The 18,940-nt window shown below is 37.8% G+C and overlaps 2 protein-coding genes across 2 annotated transcripts in view; both read left to right on the plus strand.

Moving 5' to 3' along the window:
• SPPL3 (signal peptide peptidase like 3) overlaps positions 1-18,940 on the plus strand; it is a 467,604-nt gene that overhangs the window by 257,145 nt on the left and 191,519 nt on the right. The window lies entirely within an intron of this gene.
• ACADS (acyl-CoA dehydrogenase short chain) lies at positions 260-15,605 on the plus strand. The gene is made up of 5 exons (XM_053702038.1): positions 260-444; positions 527-664; positions 746-841; positions 935-991; positions 15,205-15,605. The coding sequence occupies exons 1-5, from the start codon at positions 298-300 to the stop codon at positions 15,355-15,357; spliced, it is 591 nt and encodes a 196-aa protein (XP_053558013.1). The 5' UTR covers positions 260-297; the 3' UTR covers positions 15,358-15,605.

The raw sequence follows: 18,940 nt of genomic DNA on the forward strand, positions 1-18,940 counted from the left end.
GAAGATGCTTAGATACAAGGTAAAGGAGGTCAAAGCATACACCATTTTAATATACTTTTTAAAATGGTGTAATGGGGATGTGACATGGTGGCAGTGGAGGAGCTAAAGACGTCATTTTAAATTAATAATGACTTGATCATTGTATTTAACATAAGTAGAAACATTATTTTTGGTGGAGTTGCATCTTGTGATGAACGGATTCTATTTACATTGTGTTTTTGATGGTGCTGACCTTTTCTATCTCCTCTTTCGCTGTGTTCCTTTCCTGTTTAGGGTATCAGTGCATTCCTTGTTAAAATGCCAACTCCTGGTCTGTCTCTGGGGAAAAAAGAAGACAAGCTGGGTATCCGAGCCTCTTCCACAGCCAATCTGATCTTTGAGGATTGTCACATTCCAAAAGAAAATCTTCTAGGACAACCAGGAATGGGTTTCAAAATTGCTATGGTAACGGACCAAGTTTGGTTTGTGTATGATTGATATTGTTTTCTGAAATCCCATTGTAGATTAATTTACTTTCTATGTGCAGCAAACATTAGATTCAGGAAGGATTGGAATTGCAGCACAGGCACTTGGAATTGCACAGGCTGCTCTAGATTGTGCTGTAGATTACGCAGAGAAGCGTTTTGCTTTCGGGGCACCTATCAGCAAACTGCAAGCTATCCAGGTGAGGAATCCTTATATCCTATAATCCTTTATACTCTGGTCACTGAGTGACTACGTTTTTAAAGAATTCTCTCTGCTTCAGTTCAAGCTGGCAGACATGGCAGTGGCTCTAGAGGGTGCAAGGCTGCTCACCTGGCGAGCGTCCATGCTAAAGGACAACAAGAAGCCCTTCACAAAGGTGAGCTTGGAAGTAAAGGACATTTTTTTCCCCCTATTTCTTCTTTCTTTTTTTTATTTAAATTACATCTGTTTAAACCTTTTCTCTGCTCAGGAAGCTGCAATGGCAAAACTTTCTGCATCCGAGGCTGCTACACGTATCGCCCATCAGGTAATCAGCAGATCATACATACTTGGCTGAATGTGAATTAATAAATAGTAACAAACATTAATTGCTAACAATGTGCACGTTATTATAAATGGAAAAAGGAAAATTATGCTTACCTGATAAATTGATTTCTTTTACGATATACCGAGTCCACGGTTTTTATACTTGTGGGATATAATCCTCCTGCTAACAGGAAGTGGCAAAGAGCACCACAGCTGCTATATAGCTCCTCCCTTAACTCCTCCCCCAGTCATTCGACCGAAGGTATAGGAAGAGAAAGGGAAAAACTAAAAAGGTGCAGAGGTGACTGAAGTTTATAACAATTAAATCCTGTCCCAAAATGACAGGGTGGGCCGTGGACTCGGTATATCGTAAAAGAAATCAATTTATCAGGTAAGCATAAATTTCCTTTTCTTTTACAAGATATACCAAGTCCACGGTTTTCATCCTTTACTTGTGGGATACCAATACCAAAGCTTTAGGACATGGCTGAAAGGGAGGGACAAGACAGGAACCTAAACGGAAGGCACCACTGCTTGAAGCACCTTTTTCCCAAAAATAGCCTCAGAAGAAGCAAAAGTATCACATTTGTAAAATTTTGAAAAAGTATGAAGGGAGGACCAAGTCGCAGCCTTACAAATCTGTTCAACAGAAGCATCGATTTTAAAAGCCCATGTGGAAGCCACAGCTCTAGTGGAATGAACCGTAATCTTTTCAGGAGGCTGCTGTCCAGCAGTCTCATATGCCAGGCGGATGATGCTTTTCAGCCAAAAAGAGAGAGCGGTAGCCGTAGCTTTTTGACCCCTACGTTTCCCGGAATAAACATCAAATAGGGAAGATGTTTGACGGAAATCCTTGGTCGCCTGTAAGTAAAACTTCAAGGCACGAACCACGTCCAAGTTATGTAATGGACATTCCTTCTTAGAAGAAGGATTAGGACACAAGGAAGGAACAACAATTTCCTGATTAATATTCTTATTAGGAAGGAATCCAGGTTTAGTACGCAAAACCACCTTATCAGAATGGAATATAAGTGTACGTATATCTCAGCGCCAACTATACCTTGTGTGCCCGGATGATGGTGGTACCTAGCTGCCACCTAGATATAATCAAATGAGAATAGTGTATCCAGGCGCCAACAAATGGAGGCTAAGGTTAAAGTTTATCAATATTTATTCAAGATAATTCTTCTCTTATATACAGTTTAGTAGTTAAAAACTTGTTAAGACAATTTAAAACAATAATATGGTGATTAAAATCTATCAGAGACGCATGGATCCACGCTAAAAGAATTAAATTAAAAAACAATAATCTATAATCTTAAACTTTTAAGCAGGGTATAGATATACAATTTCAACAATGTGTGTTTTTAAACAATTTGGTGTGATGGTGTGTGTGAGCATCTGCTCTACACTGTGATTGTGATGCGAAGTCAAATAGTGAACATTGTGTCTTAAAAGACAATAACAAAAAATCAATAACAAAAAATCAATCCTGTGAAAAAAACAATCAGCAAACAGTCCTGTGAGCAAAAAATAGTCCTGTGAGCAAAAAATAATAGTAGTACATGGACAGTCCTGTGAGCAAAAAAAATTAATAATCCTGTGCAGAAATAAAAATAAAAATGGAAATCAATTCAGTTGAAAACAAAAACTCGCTCCTGTGCGAGAGAAAAATCACTTCTGTGTGGCAAATATCCAGAAAAACGTGATGTGTGTATCAAAAGAAAAATGTTGAAAAAACGTTGCAAGAAATAAAATGATAAAAAACAGTGCTCTGTGGAGACTGAGCTCCAAGCTGAAAGTAAAAACAATTTGCTAGAAGTAACAAACAAATATGCCGATCGATAAAAACCTGTGGGGAAAAAAATAGATACAATGTGTAGATAATTTTTCAATCGTACCCTCCTAGTGGAATATAGCTTACCAGGTCTACGCGTTTCGGCCTTGTCTAGGCCTTTATCAAGACTAATGGTAAGCTGGTAGTTTGGGCCTTATATAGAGAACTCCAATCCGTGACCGGAAGTGCCAATTATCTGTGACTTCCGGTTTTTCGTTGTGATAGTTGTCTCTATATATATATATACTTATTTTATGTAAGTGATGTCTTATATATCTAGTGGTATATCATCTTATATAATGCCACAAGGGGTTTGTTTGGGGCACCTTTGGGGTATTTTACTCTTTCTTAACCTCCGTTTGTTTGATTACGTCACTTCCGGTTGGGGATAAATGGCCAAATCGTGCCTAAATTTCACTGTTAGAGACCAAAATTCTGGTCGAACCTTTATTATTATTTGTAATTATTTTGTTATATAATCATGATTGATCAGGATCCATTTATTTCGATCTCTTATATCTATTAGTTTTAGTTCCGATTTCCGGAAGACCCCATTGGATGTGACGTCACCACTGGTATACATTGATGATTGGTTTAACTAGTATGGCCCTATCAGCAAAGAGTGTAGTTTGTGTAAGAAGAGGGGAAGTTCAACTGGTATCTCTAATTCTGCCTATTGGGAATAAATACTTGCTGACATTATTCCTAACAGATTACGATAACTGGCGGAGATTGAATTTCTAAAATTGTATAAGTTACGAAAGTTAATAAAACACTTTTTACGTTTTCGTATACGTTTCTCATATATTTCAGAGTGGGGTTAGATATTGTCAGTATTACCTTGTATTCATCAAATAAAGACTTTATATAATTTGCCTATGTCTGCGTAATTTTTTCTGTGTTAGATTAATCCTTTCTATTGTGTATGTGAAATTTCTCCTATAGTGAATCGTTAGTTTATTTAACAATATAGTCTATATTGATGTGTTCCTTTATGTTGTATATGTGAACATTCATCCATAGCTAATTGCTATTATAATAGTTCAATGGTTTTAATCCACTTGTTCTATAAGTATGCTTTTTGGGTTAAAAAAACTATGAAAGATATTCTTTACCTACATATTGCGTTACTATAGTTGCTATTCATAGTTGCTCCATTTGTTAAGTGGATACACGCTAGGATTAAGAAAAAAGGTCGTTTCTTAACTTGTGTGCTTTAACTTTTAGATATGTGTGCTTTAATTTTTAAAATAGATGGGTGAATGGGGGTTTGTGGTCATGAGAGAAAGATGATGTTTATATAATATCTGGACGAGTTTTGACAATAATTATTTTATCAATTATAGATTTGATAATGTGTTTGTACAGTGTGAAATCGAAAGTTGGTCTAAAACTTTCCCTTGATATTTAAACTCTAAATTAGGAGTTGATACATTTTAATTCTTTTGGGGTTGAGGGTGACTACGAAGTAGGGATGAGATGGTTGTATGTTCTCTATTAGCGCTAGTTCGGACATCTCGCTGTCTATCCTCGTGGATTGTCTATTCTTACTTTGCTTTTGAAGCTTAGACTGCAAAGAGACTGCGATTTCTAGAGGATTTCTAGAAGGATTTTTTGAATTTTTATTGAGTTTTTAGAGAGACGGCTAGAGTATCCTTGGCTGAAATGTATCTTTAGATACATAAATGTGAAACTGCCGTAAATTATTAAACTCAGGAAGGGGAAATGGGAAGGAATCACGTACATATAGATAGAGTATGTTAAAGGAACCGTCCTATATATGTTCTAGATCTTTTTGCTAGCCTCTAATTCTTTTATATAGAGGCTGCTTGCTCTTATAGATGTAATTTATTTCTTCAATGCTTGCTGATATATTTCTTCAATAAAGACTTATACCCAGAGGGGAGATAATCATAATTTTAATTTTAATCTTAATTTTCATTGGGCCCAATTAGAGGAGAGGGGTATACATACATATATATATATATATATATATATATATATATATATTCATATATATTCTCGGTTTGGACATAATTAGATCAGATGAGACAAGTCTTCCTTATTGTTCAATCCTTTTGGGTGGAGACAGTCTAGATTAAAGATCCACTTTGATTCTGCGGATAATAGTTTTTTTGTGTAGTTTCCACCTCTCCAATCTTTTCCAATTTTCTGGATGCCCATATAGGTTAATTCTTTGATGTTTCCCTTATGTTTGGTTGAAAAATGTCTGTACAGGGCTGTGTCCATATTCAACTTCTCTATTAGTAGTATGTGTTCGCGTATCCGGTCTTTTAGGATTCTTGACGTCTGGCCCACGTATTGAAGACCACATGAACACTGTAGCACGTATATCACTCCACTGTCTTGACATCTAATTAACTCTTTCACTTTGTATTCTTCTTTAGTTGTGAAGCTGCAAAACGTGTTGGATTTCTTGCCACATTTGCAAGCCTTACATAGTAGACATGGAAAGAATCCTTTCACTTCTTTTCCAAATATGTCCGTTACCCCTTTCTTCTTCTTCTTCTTCTCTATAGTTGGGGCTAGTCGACTCTTCAAATTCTTGGTTTTTCGGTATACGAACTTTGGTTTCTGTGGTAGTTTGTCACCAATTAGGTCATCATCTTTTAGGAGTGACCAATGCTTCTGGAATATTTTTTCGATAATGTCCTTATTCTCGCTGTATTCCGTGATCATGGCTACATTGATACAGTCATTTTCCACCGGAGATGTTCTCCTTTTGTATTTCAAAAGTTCCTTCCTTTCTGTATTATCAATTTCTTGAATTTTTTGATCCAGCATACTCTCATCATATCCCCTTTCCAGAAATTTTCTTTTGATGACTTTGGCCTGCTCTTCCCATTTATCTTCTGTAGAACAGTTCTTCTTAATCCTTACCAATTGACCCTTGGGGATGTTGTTTTTCCAGCTCTTGTGGTGGCAACTCATACTATGTATATAGTTGTTACTGTCAACATTTTTAAAATGTGTAGATGTTTCAATTTTACCCTCTTACATACATATATATATATAGATACATTTCAGCCAAGGATACTCTAGCCGTCTCTCTAAAAACTCAATAAAAATTCAAAAAATCCTTCTAGAAATCCTCTAGAAATCGCAGTCTCTTTGCAGTCTAAGCTTCAAAAGCAAAGTAAGAATAGACAATCCACGAGGATAGACAGCGAGATGTCCGAACTAGCGCTAATAGAGAACATACAACCATCTCATCCCTACTTCGTAGTCACCCTCAACCCCAAAAGAATTAAAATGTATCAACTCCTAATTTAGAGTTTAAATATCAAGGGAAAGTTTTAGACCAACTTTCGATTTCACACTGTACAAACACATTATCAAATCTATAATTGATAAAATAATTATTGTCAAAACTCGTCCAGATATTATATAAACATCATCTTTCTCTCATGACCACAAACCCCCATTCACCCATCTATTTTAAAAATTAAAGCACACATATCTAAAAGTTAAAGCACACAAGTTAAGAAACGACCTTTTTTCTTAATCCTAGCGTGTATCCACTTAACAAATGGAGCAACTATGAATAGCAACTATAGTAACGCAATATGTAGGTAAAGAATATCTTTCATAGTTTTTTTAACCCAAAAAGCATACTTATAGAACAAGTGGATTAAAACCATTGAACTATTATAATAGCAATTAGCTATGGATGAATGTTCACATATACAACATAAAGGAACACATCAATATAGACTATATTGTTAAATAAACTAACGATTCACTATAGGAGAAATTTCACATACACAATAGAAAGGATTAATCTAACACAGAAAAAATTACGCAGACATAGGCAAATTATATAAAGTCTTTATTTGATGAATACAAGGTAATACTGACAATATCTAACCCCACTCTGAAATATATGAGAAACGTATACGAAAACGTAAAAAGTGTTTTATTAACTTTCGTAACTTATACAATTTTAGAAATTCAATCTCCGCCAGTTATCGTAATCTGTTAGGAATAATGTCAGCAAGTATTTATTCCCAATAGGCAGAATTAGAGATACCAGTTGAACTTCCCCTCTTCTTACACAAACTACACTCTTTGCTGATAGGGCCATACTAGTTAAACCAATCATCAATGTATACCAGTGGTGACGTCACATCCAATGGGGTCTTCCGGAAATCGGAACTAAAACTAATAGATATAAGAGATCGAAATAAATGGATCCTGATCAATCATGATTATATAACAAAATAATTACAAATAATAATAAAGGTTCGACCAGAATTTTGGTCTCTAACAGTGAAATTTAGGCACGATTTGGCCATTTATCCCCAACCGGAAGTGACGTAATCAAACAAACGGAGGTTAAGAGAGTAAAATACCCCAAAGGTGCCCCAAACAAACCCCTTGTGGCATTATATAAGATGATATACCACTAGATATATAAGACATCACTTACATAAAATAAGTATATATATATATAGAGACAACTATCACAACGAAAAACCGGAAGTCACAGATAATTGGCACTTCCGGTCACGGATTGGAGTTCTCTATATAAGGCCCAAACTACCAGCTTACCATTAGTCTTGATAAAGGCCTAGACAAGGCCGAAACGCGTAGACCTGGTAAGCTATATTCCACTAGGAGGGTACGATTGAAAAATTATCTACACATTGTATCTATTTTTTTCCCCACAGGTTTTTATCGATCGGCATATTTGTTTGTTACTTCTAGCAAATTGTTTTTACTTTCAGCTTGGAGCTCAGTCTCCACAGAGCACTGTTTTTTATCATTTTATTTCTTGCAACGTTTTTCCAACATTTTTCTTTTGATACACACATCACGTTTTTCTGGATATTTGCCACACAGAAGTGATTTTTCTCTCGCACAGGAGCGAGTTTTTGTTTTCAACTGAATTGATTTCCATTTTTATTTTTATTTCTGCACAGGATTATTAATTTTTTTTGCTCACAGGACTGTCCATGTACTACTATTATTTTTTGCTCACAGGACTATTTTTTGCTCACAGGACTGTTTGCTGATTGTTTTTTTCACAGGATTGATTTTTTGTTATTGATTTTTTGTTATTGTCTTTTAAGACACAATGTTCACTATTTGACTTCGCATCACAATCACAGTGTAGAGCAGATGCTCACACACACCATCACACCAAATTGTTTAAAAACACACATTGTTGAAATTGTATATCTATACCCTGCTTAAAGTTTAAGATTATAGATTATTGTTTTTTAATTTAATTCTTTTAGCGTGGATCCATGCGTCTCTGATAGATTTTAATCACCATATTATTGTTTTAAATTGTCTTAACAAGTTTTTAACTACTAAACTGTATATAAGAGAAGAATTATCTTGAATAAATATTGATAAACTTTAACCTTAGCCTCCATTTGTTGGCGCCTGGATACACTATTCTCAGAATGGAATATAAGATAAGGTGAATCACATTGTAACGCAGAAAGCTCAAACTCTTTGAGCAGAAGAGATAGCTACTAAAAACAAAAGTTTCCAAGATAACAGCTTAACATCATTGGAATGCATGGGTTCAAACGGAACCCCTTGAAGAACATTAAGAACTAAATTCAAACTCCAATCGGTTTAAATACAGGCTTGATTCTGATTAAAGCCTGACAAAATGCCTGAACATCTGGAACATCTGCCAGACGTTTGTGAAGCAAAATTGACAAAGCAGAAATTTGTCCCTTCAAGGAACTAGCTGATAACCCCTTCTCCAATCCTTCTTGGAGAAAAGACAAAATCCTAGGAATCCTAATCTTACACCATGAGTAACCCTTGGATTCGCACCAATAAAGATATTTACGCCATATCTTATGGTAAATTTTTTCTAGTGACCGGCTTACGAGCCTGAATCAGAGTATCAATGACTGGCTCAGAGAACCCCCGCTTAGATAAAATCAAGCGTTCAATCTCCAAGCAGTCAGCTGCAGAGAAGTTAGATTTGGATGTTGGAACGGACATTGAATGAGAAGGTCCTTTCTCAATGGGAGTCTCCACGGTGGCAGAGACGACATGTCCACTAGATCTGCATACCAGGTCGTGCGTGGTCACGCAGGCGCTATTAGAATTATTGAAGCCCTCTCCTGCTTGATTCTGTCAATCACACGAGGAAGGACAGGAAAAGGTGGAAACACATAAGCCAGGTTGAACGACCAAGGTACCGCTAGAGCATCTATCTATCCCTTGACCCGTAATGTGGAAGTTTGGCATTCTGACGCGATGCCATCAGATCCAATTCCGGTGTGCCCCATTGATGAATCAAGGTTGCAAACACCTCCGGATGGAGTTCCCACTCCCCCGGATGAAAAGCCTGACGACTTAGAAAATCCGCTTCCCAGTTCTCTACTCCTGGGATATAGATTGCAGACAGTGAGTCTTCGCCCATCGGATTATCTTTGATACTTCTATCATCGCTAGAGAACTCCTTGTTTCCCCCCCCCCCCCCCCGATGATTGATATATGCCACAGTCGTGATATTGTCCGACTGGAATCTTATGAATTTGGCCAAAGCCAACTGAGGCCACGCCAGCAGCGCGTTGAATATTGCTCTCAGTTCCAAAATATTGATTGGCAATTGAGAGTCCATACACCCTGAGCCTTCAGAGAATTCCAGACTGCACCCCAGCCCAGGAGGCTGGCGTCTGTCGTTACTATTACCCAAGATGGCCTGCAGAAGCACATCCCTTGGGACAGATTGTCCTGTGACAACCACCACTGAAGAGAGTCTCTGGTCTCTTGGTCCAGATTTATCTGAGGAAATAAATTTGCATAATCCCCATTCCACTGACTGAGCATGCGCAGTTGTAGTGGTCTGAGATGAAAGCGAGCAAACGCGATGATATCCATTGCTGCTACCATAAGTCCTATGACTTCCATACACTGAGCCACTGATGGCCGATGAATGGACTGCAGAGCCCGGCAAGTATTTAGAATCTTTGATTTTCTGACCTCTGTCAGAAATATTTTCATGTTTACCGAGTCTATCAGAGTTCCCAGGAATGGAACTCTTGTTTGTGGAACTAGTGAACTCTTTTCTACATTCACTTTCCAACCGTGAGTTCTTAGAAATGACAATACGATGTCCGTGTGAGATTTGGACAGATAAGTTGACGCCTGGATCAAGATGTCGTCCAGATAGGGCGCCACCGCAATGTCTTGCGGTCTGAGAACCCACTAGAAGAGACTCTAGAACCTTTGTGAAGATCCTGGGAGCCGTGGCCAACCCGAAGGGAAGGGCCACGAACTGATAATGTTTGTCCTGAAATGCAAATCACAGGAATTGATGATGATCCTTGTGGTTAGGAATGTGAAGAAACGCATCCTTCAGGTCCACCGTGGTCATGTATTGACCCTCCTGGATCATTGGAAGAATTGTACGAATGGTCTCCATCTTGAACGATGGGACTCTGAGAAACTTGTTTAGACATTTGAGATCTAAAATTGGTCTGAAGGTTCCCTCTTTTTTGGGAACGACAAATAGATTTGAATAGAACCCCTGCCCCTGTTCCAGATCTGGATCTGGGCAAATTACACCCATGGTGTAGAGGTCTTTTACACAGCGTAAGAACGCCTCTCTTTTTGTCTGGTCTACAGACAACCGTGAAAGATGAAATCTCCCCCTTGGGAGAAAGTCCTTGAATTCCAACTGGTACCCCCTGGGTCACAATTTCCAATGCCCAGGGATCCTTTACATCCCTTGCCCAAGCCTGAGCAAAGAAAGAGAGTCTGCTCCCTACTAGATCCGGTCCCGGATCGGGGGCTGCCCCTTCATGCTGTTTTGGTAGCAGCAGCGGGCTTTTTGGCTTGTTTACCTTTATTCCAGGCCTGGTTAGGTCTCCAGACTGACTTGGATTGAGCAAAGTTCCCTTCTTGCTTAGTGGAGGAAGAGGAAGCAGAGGATACTCCTTTAAAATTTCGAAAGGAACAAAAATTATTTTGTTTACCCCTCATCTTGAGGGACTTGTCCTGAGGTAAGGCGTGACCCTTACCTCCAGTAATGTCAGATTATTTCCTTCAGCTCAGGCCCGAATAGGGTCTTACCCTTGAAAGGAATAGATAAAAGCTTAGATTTAGACGATACGTCAGCCGACCATGACTTTAGCCATAACGCTCTGCGCACCACAATGGCAAAGCCTGCGTTTTTCACTGTTAATTTTTGCAATTTGAAAAGCAGCATCAGTCATAAATGAACTTAAGAGCCTTAATTCTGTCTAAAATGTCCTCTAAAGGTGTCTCTACCTTCAGAGACTCTTCCAGGGCATCAAACCACAAGGCAGCTGCAGTAGTTACTGTAACCATGCAAGCTATAGGCTGTAAGAGAAAACCCTGGTGAACAAGTATTTTCTTTAGAAGACCCTCTAATTTTTTATCCATAGGGTCTTTAAAAGCGCAACCGTCCTCAATGGGTATAGTTGTACGCTTAGCTAGAGTAGATATAGCTCCCTCCACCTTAGGGACCAATTGCCTGAAGTCCCGCATGGTGTCAGATATAGGAAACATTTTCTTAAAGTTAGGAGGGGGAGAAAACGGTATACCTGGTCTATCCCATTCCCTCTTAACAATTTCCGAAATTCTCGTAGGAACCAGAAAAACATCCGTGCAAGTAGGTACTTCTAAATATCTGTTCATTTTACACAATTTTTCTGGGGGAATTGTGATAGGGTCACAATCATCCAGAGTCGCCAAAACCTCCCTGAGCAACATGCAGAGATGTTCTAATTTGAATTTAAAGGACATGACGTCCAAATCTGTCTGAGGTAATACATTTCCTGATTCTGAAAGATCTCCCTCAGACATAAAATCCTTAACCCCCAAATCAGAGCATTGTGAGGGTGCATCGGAAAAAGCCACTAAGGCATCAGAGGGTTCAGTATTTACATTAATATCTGACCTATGACATTTACCCTGCAAAACTGGCAGTTTAGATAATTCCTCTGTAAGGGTAGTAGACATAACTGCAGCCATATCTTGCAAAGTAAAAGAAGTAGACGCACTAGAATTACTTGGCGTCGCTTGCATGGGCGTTAAAGGTTGTGACACTTGGGGAGAATTAGATGGCATATTCTGATTCTCTTCAGACTGAGAACCATCCTGAGGCATACTTTCCTTGCTTAAAATATGATTTTTAAAGTGTAAGGCCCTTTCAGTACAAGAAGGACACAATGTAAGAGGGGGTTCCACCATGGCTTCTAAACACATAGAACACTGACTTCCCATGTCAGACATGTTGTACAGACTAGTAATAACAGCACAAGTCGTTCCCAATCTTTATTGTGCTTGAAAAAACAATTCAGCAAAAAACGGGTACTGCGCCTTTTAAGGATAAAAAGTGCACACTGTTTTGCAAAGTCGTTAAAACGTTATACAAAATGAATAATTTTGATGTGTGAACCTAATGTGCAACCTGATATTGCACCACAAGTAATAGGAGACTTAAATCTTTATTTGAGTAAATTAAGCAGTAAATAACTTTCTACAGACAAATATCACTCTGCACCTCGCCACAGCTCTGCTGTGGCGCCTACCTGCCCCCAAGACCTGTCAAAAACGATCCGGTCCCACTCCAAAACACAGCCTCACAGTCTGGTCCCAACCGGAGCTAATGGCTGCTGTTCTCTCCAAAAACTAACTGCGCACTGAGACGCAAAATTAGGCCCCGCCCATCATGTCTGATGAACCAACAAGTTTAAGAAACCGCATGGGAAGCGTCTTAATCAAAAAATAAGTGTACACTCCTTTTTTGCATTAAACATGCCATGTAAACCCCTCAGATAATGATAAATCAGCCTTAATAAGCCCCATATTCAACATTAGGCGTTTCTAGGCTGCCCCAGTGTCAAACCACAGAGCCCTTAAGTATCCCATGTTTTCTCTAGAATGGGACAATTATACACAGGTTACCACAGTACCACCCTTTATTTATCTAAGGCATACTGCTCACCCTTTCCCAGCATGGGCAATATGTCAGCCAATTTCTGATATATCAGGTCTCCTCAGAATGTAAATGACTGTACATACCTTAATACTGCTTGCAGCAAGAAACGTTCCCTCATACTGAAGATTTCTCCTGTACTTACTCAGCAAATCTTGGGGGAACCAACATGGATCTTAGTTACAACTGCTAAGATCATCAGACTCGAGGCAGAATTCTTCTTCTATGTCCTGCCTGAGGAGAAATAGTACTCTCCGGTACCATTTAAAATAAAAAATTCTTGATTGAAGAAAACTAAAACTATCATTTTATCACCACATAAACGTTACCCTTCCTATTGCTAGCATAAGCAAAGAGAATGACTGGGGGGGAGGAGTTAAGGGAGGAGCTATATAGCAGCTCTGCTGTGGTGCTCTTTGCCACTTCCTGTAAGCAGAAGCATTATATCCCACAAGTAAAGGATGAAAACCGTGGACTCGGTATATCTTGTAAAAGAAATATAATATAGCTGTAACATACAGACGCGATGTGAAAGTCAAAACTAAAACTTCATGATTTAGACAGAGCATTTAATTTTTAAGACACCTTTTTTTTTTTTTTTCAATTTTTTAAATGTACTTTGTTCTCTTAGTATCCTATGTACATATGCTCAGCAACAATGATTATTGGCTGCACACATTTGTCTCTTATCTTGTTACTAGATATGTGCAGTAGTGCGTTACTGTTCTGGAGCTGACTTTAACTATGCATTTAATACATTTGCATAGACTAAACACAGTCATGTGTAAGCAGCAGTGCAATAATAAACTATTTTTTATATTTTCTTTTTGAACTTTTTTTTGTCCCTTTTTAATATGAAAGAAAATTCACAATTAAACTTTCATGATTCAAAGAGTATGCAGCTTTAAAGGGAAATAACAGTATGAACTAAAATACGTTTCTACATATATAATGCAGCCAAAGCTTACCTGCAGAAAGGTTTCTGTTTTAACCCCCAATAACCCCTTTTATTCAGGCATAGTTTTGTTTGCAGCAAGCTCCCCCCTGAGAATGTCCTTATATGAAAGGTGCTATCCAGGCCATAGCTTCTTCAGAATGACTAAAGCAGTGCACAGTATAATGCTGAAACTTTCACAAAGCATGTGACATTATCCCCATAGAAACAAGAAAGCCTCTTGGCAACAAACAATAGTAGTACCTGCTGTCCCTCCTCACCCCCCCCCCTTGCTTGCATAAATAATTATCCTCGCATGCACACTTGGTTATATGATACCACAAGGTATGGACTAGGACACTGATAAAGGGGGGTGGACCAGGCTACACTTGGCAACACTAAAGTGTACATCATTTTGCAGATTTTTTGGAAATTTTATTAAAATACTGAAAGGGGGACACAACTTCATGATTCAGATAAAGCATACAATTTTAAACAGCTTTCCAATTTTCTTCCATTAACAAAATGTGCACAGTCTTTTAATATTTACACTTTTTGAGTCACAATCTCCTACTGAGCATTTGCAAGAGTTCACAGCATATACATATATGCATTTGTGATTGGCTGATGGCTGTCACATGATACAGGGGGAGTGGAAATAGACATAACTGCAATTTATTTAAAAAATAATAATCTACTACTCATTTTGAAGTTCAGAATAAGTGCTATTGCATTGTTTTCTACTTATACATTTGTTGATTATGCAAATCTACTGTATTGACTGGTCCTATAATATTTTTTTTACACACTGTTTTACCTCAGTTGACCTTTTATGGCACTTTAAACAATGTTTCAATTTACTTATCGATTTTGAATTGCTTTTTGCTCTCTTGGTGTCCTTTCTTAAAAAGCATAGGTAGGCTCAGGATCAGGCTTGCATTACTGGGAGCTATCTGTGCCTCTTGCCATTGACATACCTGATGTGTTTAGCTAGCTCCCAGTAGTGTTTTGCAGCTCCATCAAAAAAGGACAATGAAGCAATTGTGATAATATAAGTAAATTGGAAAGTCATTTAAATTAGTTATCTGAAACATGAAAGAATAATTTGAGTTTCATGTCCCTTTAAATATATAAAATTGTGATTTGTATAACAGGTTGTAAATATGCTTTAAAAAAAAGTATGATGCTGGCTATTGTGTATATAAATTGTAATTGCAAACTAAGCACAGGACTGCATAATAAACAATGTAATGTAATAAACTGCTTGCCCCAGTGTGTTTCATGTCTACTTAGTAACTTTCTTAGGGTGAATTTTTTTGTATCCATTTGCTATATTAATTTTTCCATGTTACTCAATAGACAATACAAAATGAATAACAAATTACACAACAGTAGTGAAACTCCTATAAATTAAGACATTTTGCACATCTGTTCCCCAACAACTGGGTCCAATTTGTTACTGATACACTTTGGTTCTTTCAGGCCATTCAGATTTTGGGAGGAATGGGATATGTGACAGAGATGCCTGCTGAGAGACATTACCGTGATGCACGGATTACAGAGATCTATGAGGGCACCAGTGAGATCCAAAGGCTGGTGATAGCTAATCAGCTGCTTAAAGAATACAGAAGCTAGGATCCTACCAGATGATGCTGCCTACAGCCAACAAGACAGACTTTTAATAAAGACATTTAAACCGCACAACGCCTTCTATTAAATGAGCAAATGTTTTATAGCACCAATGTGCCTAGTTATCCCCCCAGGATTCCTGTATCTCTTTCTGGATAATGTTTAACAAGACACATTAACCAAGGTTATTGTGAAGATTGTTGCAAAAGAGTAAATATGATCAAACCATTTTAAATACAAACTATTTAATTATACATTTTATTATTTTGAGTATTTACTCTCTCTTTTGTTTTTCTATTCCATATAATACTGAGTGTCTAATGCTTGTATGGGAAGTTTGTTTTTATAAAAAAAAAAAAATACATAGTGACACTACTGAAGATGAATCTTGCAGTAAAGATAAATGCTTTTCTGCCCAATCCCTTATCTTCTACAGTAAATCAATTTCTTTCATACAGGTGGTGAGAGTCCACAATCCATTACACCTGCGAATTATTCTTCCTTACCACTAGGAGGTGGCAAAGATTCCCAAGAGCCTTATAAAACCCCTTACACATACTTCAGTCTTTACTTTGCCTCCGCTGGAGGTGATCAAAGAATGAAGATGTGCATTTGATTTTTCAGAGAGAGGGGTTTTCAGTTTATATTGAGGCCTGGTTTCTCCTCAGAGTGCAGTGCTTGTCACAGGGATGTATATAATGTATGGTTTGTGATTCTTTGTTTCCCTTCATGGGAAATTTATCATACACCTTTCATAATTGGTCACAGGGACTTGTCTTTTGCCTCCCTCTTTAGATCTAGAATATACTCCTATTTCATAAACCTCAACTGATATGTTTCAGTACTGGTTTGGCTGTCTGCTACTTTTTTTTTTTAACATTTAGACACTCTATAGCTATGTTATAGCTTTGCCTGGTTTACACATGTCAGGTTAGCGCACGTACGTTCTCGGCTATGCGCACGTCTGGTTTTGGCAAGTAAAATCCTTTATAGCCGTTAGTTTTCTTTGCGCTCGTTTCTTGAGCGTTATCTGTCCTTGGGATGTGGTGTTAATGTCTCCAGCTTTGTTTTGCAGTTCAGCTTAGTGCACATTGTACCTGTGAGTTTATTTTAGAAACTACTTAGGAGGGGGTTATTGCCATTCCTCAAGTTTTTTTTTTTTAAGGGGGATATCGTGTTTAGAAAAATCAAAATCGAGGGCGCCACATGGTGCAGATCAGATAGTACACGATATTACAGGCTAAGGAGGACAAAAGAATCCTACTCACGAGATGTAAAGCACAGATGTGCAAAACCAGCAATCCGGAACCACTTGTCGTCCGGTAGACCAAATGGATATGATCACAGGGGCGAATCCTCGTCTCACCAGGGAGAGTCCAGGGATGCCTTGGGACAGGAGTCAGTCGGCAGAAAGGAATCCAACAGTAGCCAGTCCCACACCTCAAATGACTAGAGGGGAAACTATACCAGCTCCAAGAAGGTTAACGATTCAGAAGATCAAAAAGGTAGGCAGCAAGTGAGGAGATGAATAATTCTTTAAATCTTTAAAATTTATTAAAATAGTAAAAACATAAGCAACACGTTTCTCAGTGTAACACACTGTTTCATCAGGCTGTATAACAAACAAACTCACAGCTGCCATATTTAAACCCTAAACAACCAATCAGAATGAGGAAATAAAATTCCACCCCCTTACCAGGTAATACCATGTTCACATGGGGGGGGGGAAATATATATATTAAATAAAATTGAGTGTATAACATATGGAAGTCTACACATAACATATAATATGTACACACATACAATTAATAAACTGTATACTTTCTCCAGAGGACAACTGGTCACCATTAAAATGTATGAAATAACAGAATTATTATTAGAAAAAATGACACCAGACAAAACAAACTGCTAATGGTACATTCCAATAGTCAGTAAGAGAAAATAATAAAAACGTATCTATCCTATTAAGATAGGATTCATAAAAAATTCCATTTAATATTGCTACTGTGGGCTGTGAAATAGGGAAGGGGAAATAAATAATTATATAACTATATAACCATGTGTAATCGATAAAATTGACAGGTGAAGAAGAGGGAGGGGGGGCGTGTTAGGGACATACAAAGTGTAATAGGGGAAAAAGGAAATTCTATAGTAAAGAGGCCAAACGGGACCAACTAGCCTTCTTTACTAGGAGGCATAAATAGATGTTAAACTAATGTTATTAACTTGTGAATAATAACTCAGTTGAGCCAAATCTATAAAGTGTGCGTGAACTACGTTGTCAAGGCAACAGGGGAGGTTAGTACACATCATTGGTGTCAGTGTAATAAGGCGTGGTTCAGTGAACAGTAACGTTCATGGGAAAATCGAGTAAAAGTATAAATGCATCCAAACCAAATAAGTCAGTAATAAATCTAAAAGTATTGCGATGGTCAGTGTTAAGACCACAAGACCGCTGTAATGACAACATTAGCCTACGGCTCACAGAGAAATTTGCAGTTTACAAAGGAAACAGTGACTGGAGGGGGTGTGTGATGGACCGCCAATCAGCCGCCAGTAGGAAATACATAATGGGGAATAACAGCCAATGGCTGTTTGGAAAAACGTGGCCAATAAAAAACGTCCAATAACGAGTAGACAATATATGACAGGGGAACAGGTAACAGTGTAAATAAGACAAAATGTGTCATATATTCCAGGGAAATAACTAGAGAATGGAACAATAATACTAAAATAAAGGGAAAAATAACTAAGATAGAAAAATGCAAATGACGATATTCGCATATTCTTACTGAAATCCTATGTGAATGTGATAGGTGCCTAAGGGCAGTGAATGTGACAAAATGTCTCTACGATAGCCTAATGTACTGGAAAAGGGGAGAGAGACCAAATGTAATATAAATGGATCAAATCACTAGTGTAGAGGATGAGTAAGGTTATAAGATTATCGTGTTTATTGGTTTTCATTGTCAAATGCTATAATGGAGCTGTCTGATTCTGTCCCCGAATCTACCCTTGAAGCCGAACACCTTTCTACCATTATTAGGTGTGCTTACTGTAAAAGAGCTGTGGTATGTGCTCCTGTTCATTTATGTGACTCATGTTTAAATGTTATGAATGCAATCAGACCAACCTAATGCTATTTCTTTGGGTATTAATGCTTCTTCTGTTTCTTTATTACAGGAGAATGTTAATGATGATTCACCAAGTATGAAACAAGCATAAAATGTCAGTTCAAATTTTACCTTCTACTAGTACTATGTGCCCAAAAGTCAGGGATACTGTTTTGTCCTCAGATGGTGAATTTCCTTCTGGTGATGAGGAATCTTCATTTGATGTTGAACTTGATATTTCCTCATTTTTGTTTAAACTTGAACATATTCATTCTCTTTTGAAAGCCTTAATTACTTTAGGGGTTAAAGACCCTAAGGTTTCTGAATCTAAGTCTTGTAATCTGTTAAAATTCTGTTTTTAAGACTGTTGATCTACTTGAGGTTTTCCCTATTCCTGTCTCTGACATGATTCCTAGGAAATGGCCTAAGCCAGGTAATTAATTTACTCCTGCAAGGTTTAAAAGGTTTTATGTCCT

The sequence above is a fragment of the Bombina bombina genome, chromosome 2 (genome assembly GCF_027579735.1).
Source record: "Bombina bombina isolate aBomBom1 chromosome 2, aBomBom1.pri, whole genome shotgun sequence".
Taxonomy (NCBI): domain Eukaryota; kingdom Metazoa; phylum Chordata; class Amphibia; order Anura; family Bombinatoridae; genus Bombina; species Bombina bombina.

Bases quoted from the DNA above. Each gene is read 5' to 3' on its own strand.
- ACADS (XM_053702038.1), top strand. From the start codon at position 298: ATGCCAACTCCTGGTCTGTCTCTGGGGAAAAAAGAAGACAAGCTGGGT. The intron at 665-745 runs GTGAGGAATCCT...TCTCTGCTTCAG, and splicing joins GCAAACTGCAAGCTATCCAG to TTCAAGCTGGCAGACATGGC. The intron at 992-15,204 runs GTAATCAGCAGA...TGGTTCTTTCAG, and splicing joins CTACACGTATCGCCCATCAG to GCCATTCAGATTTTGGGAGG.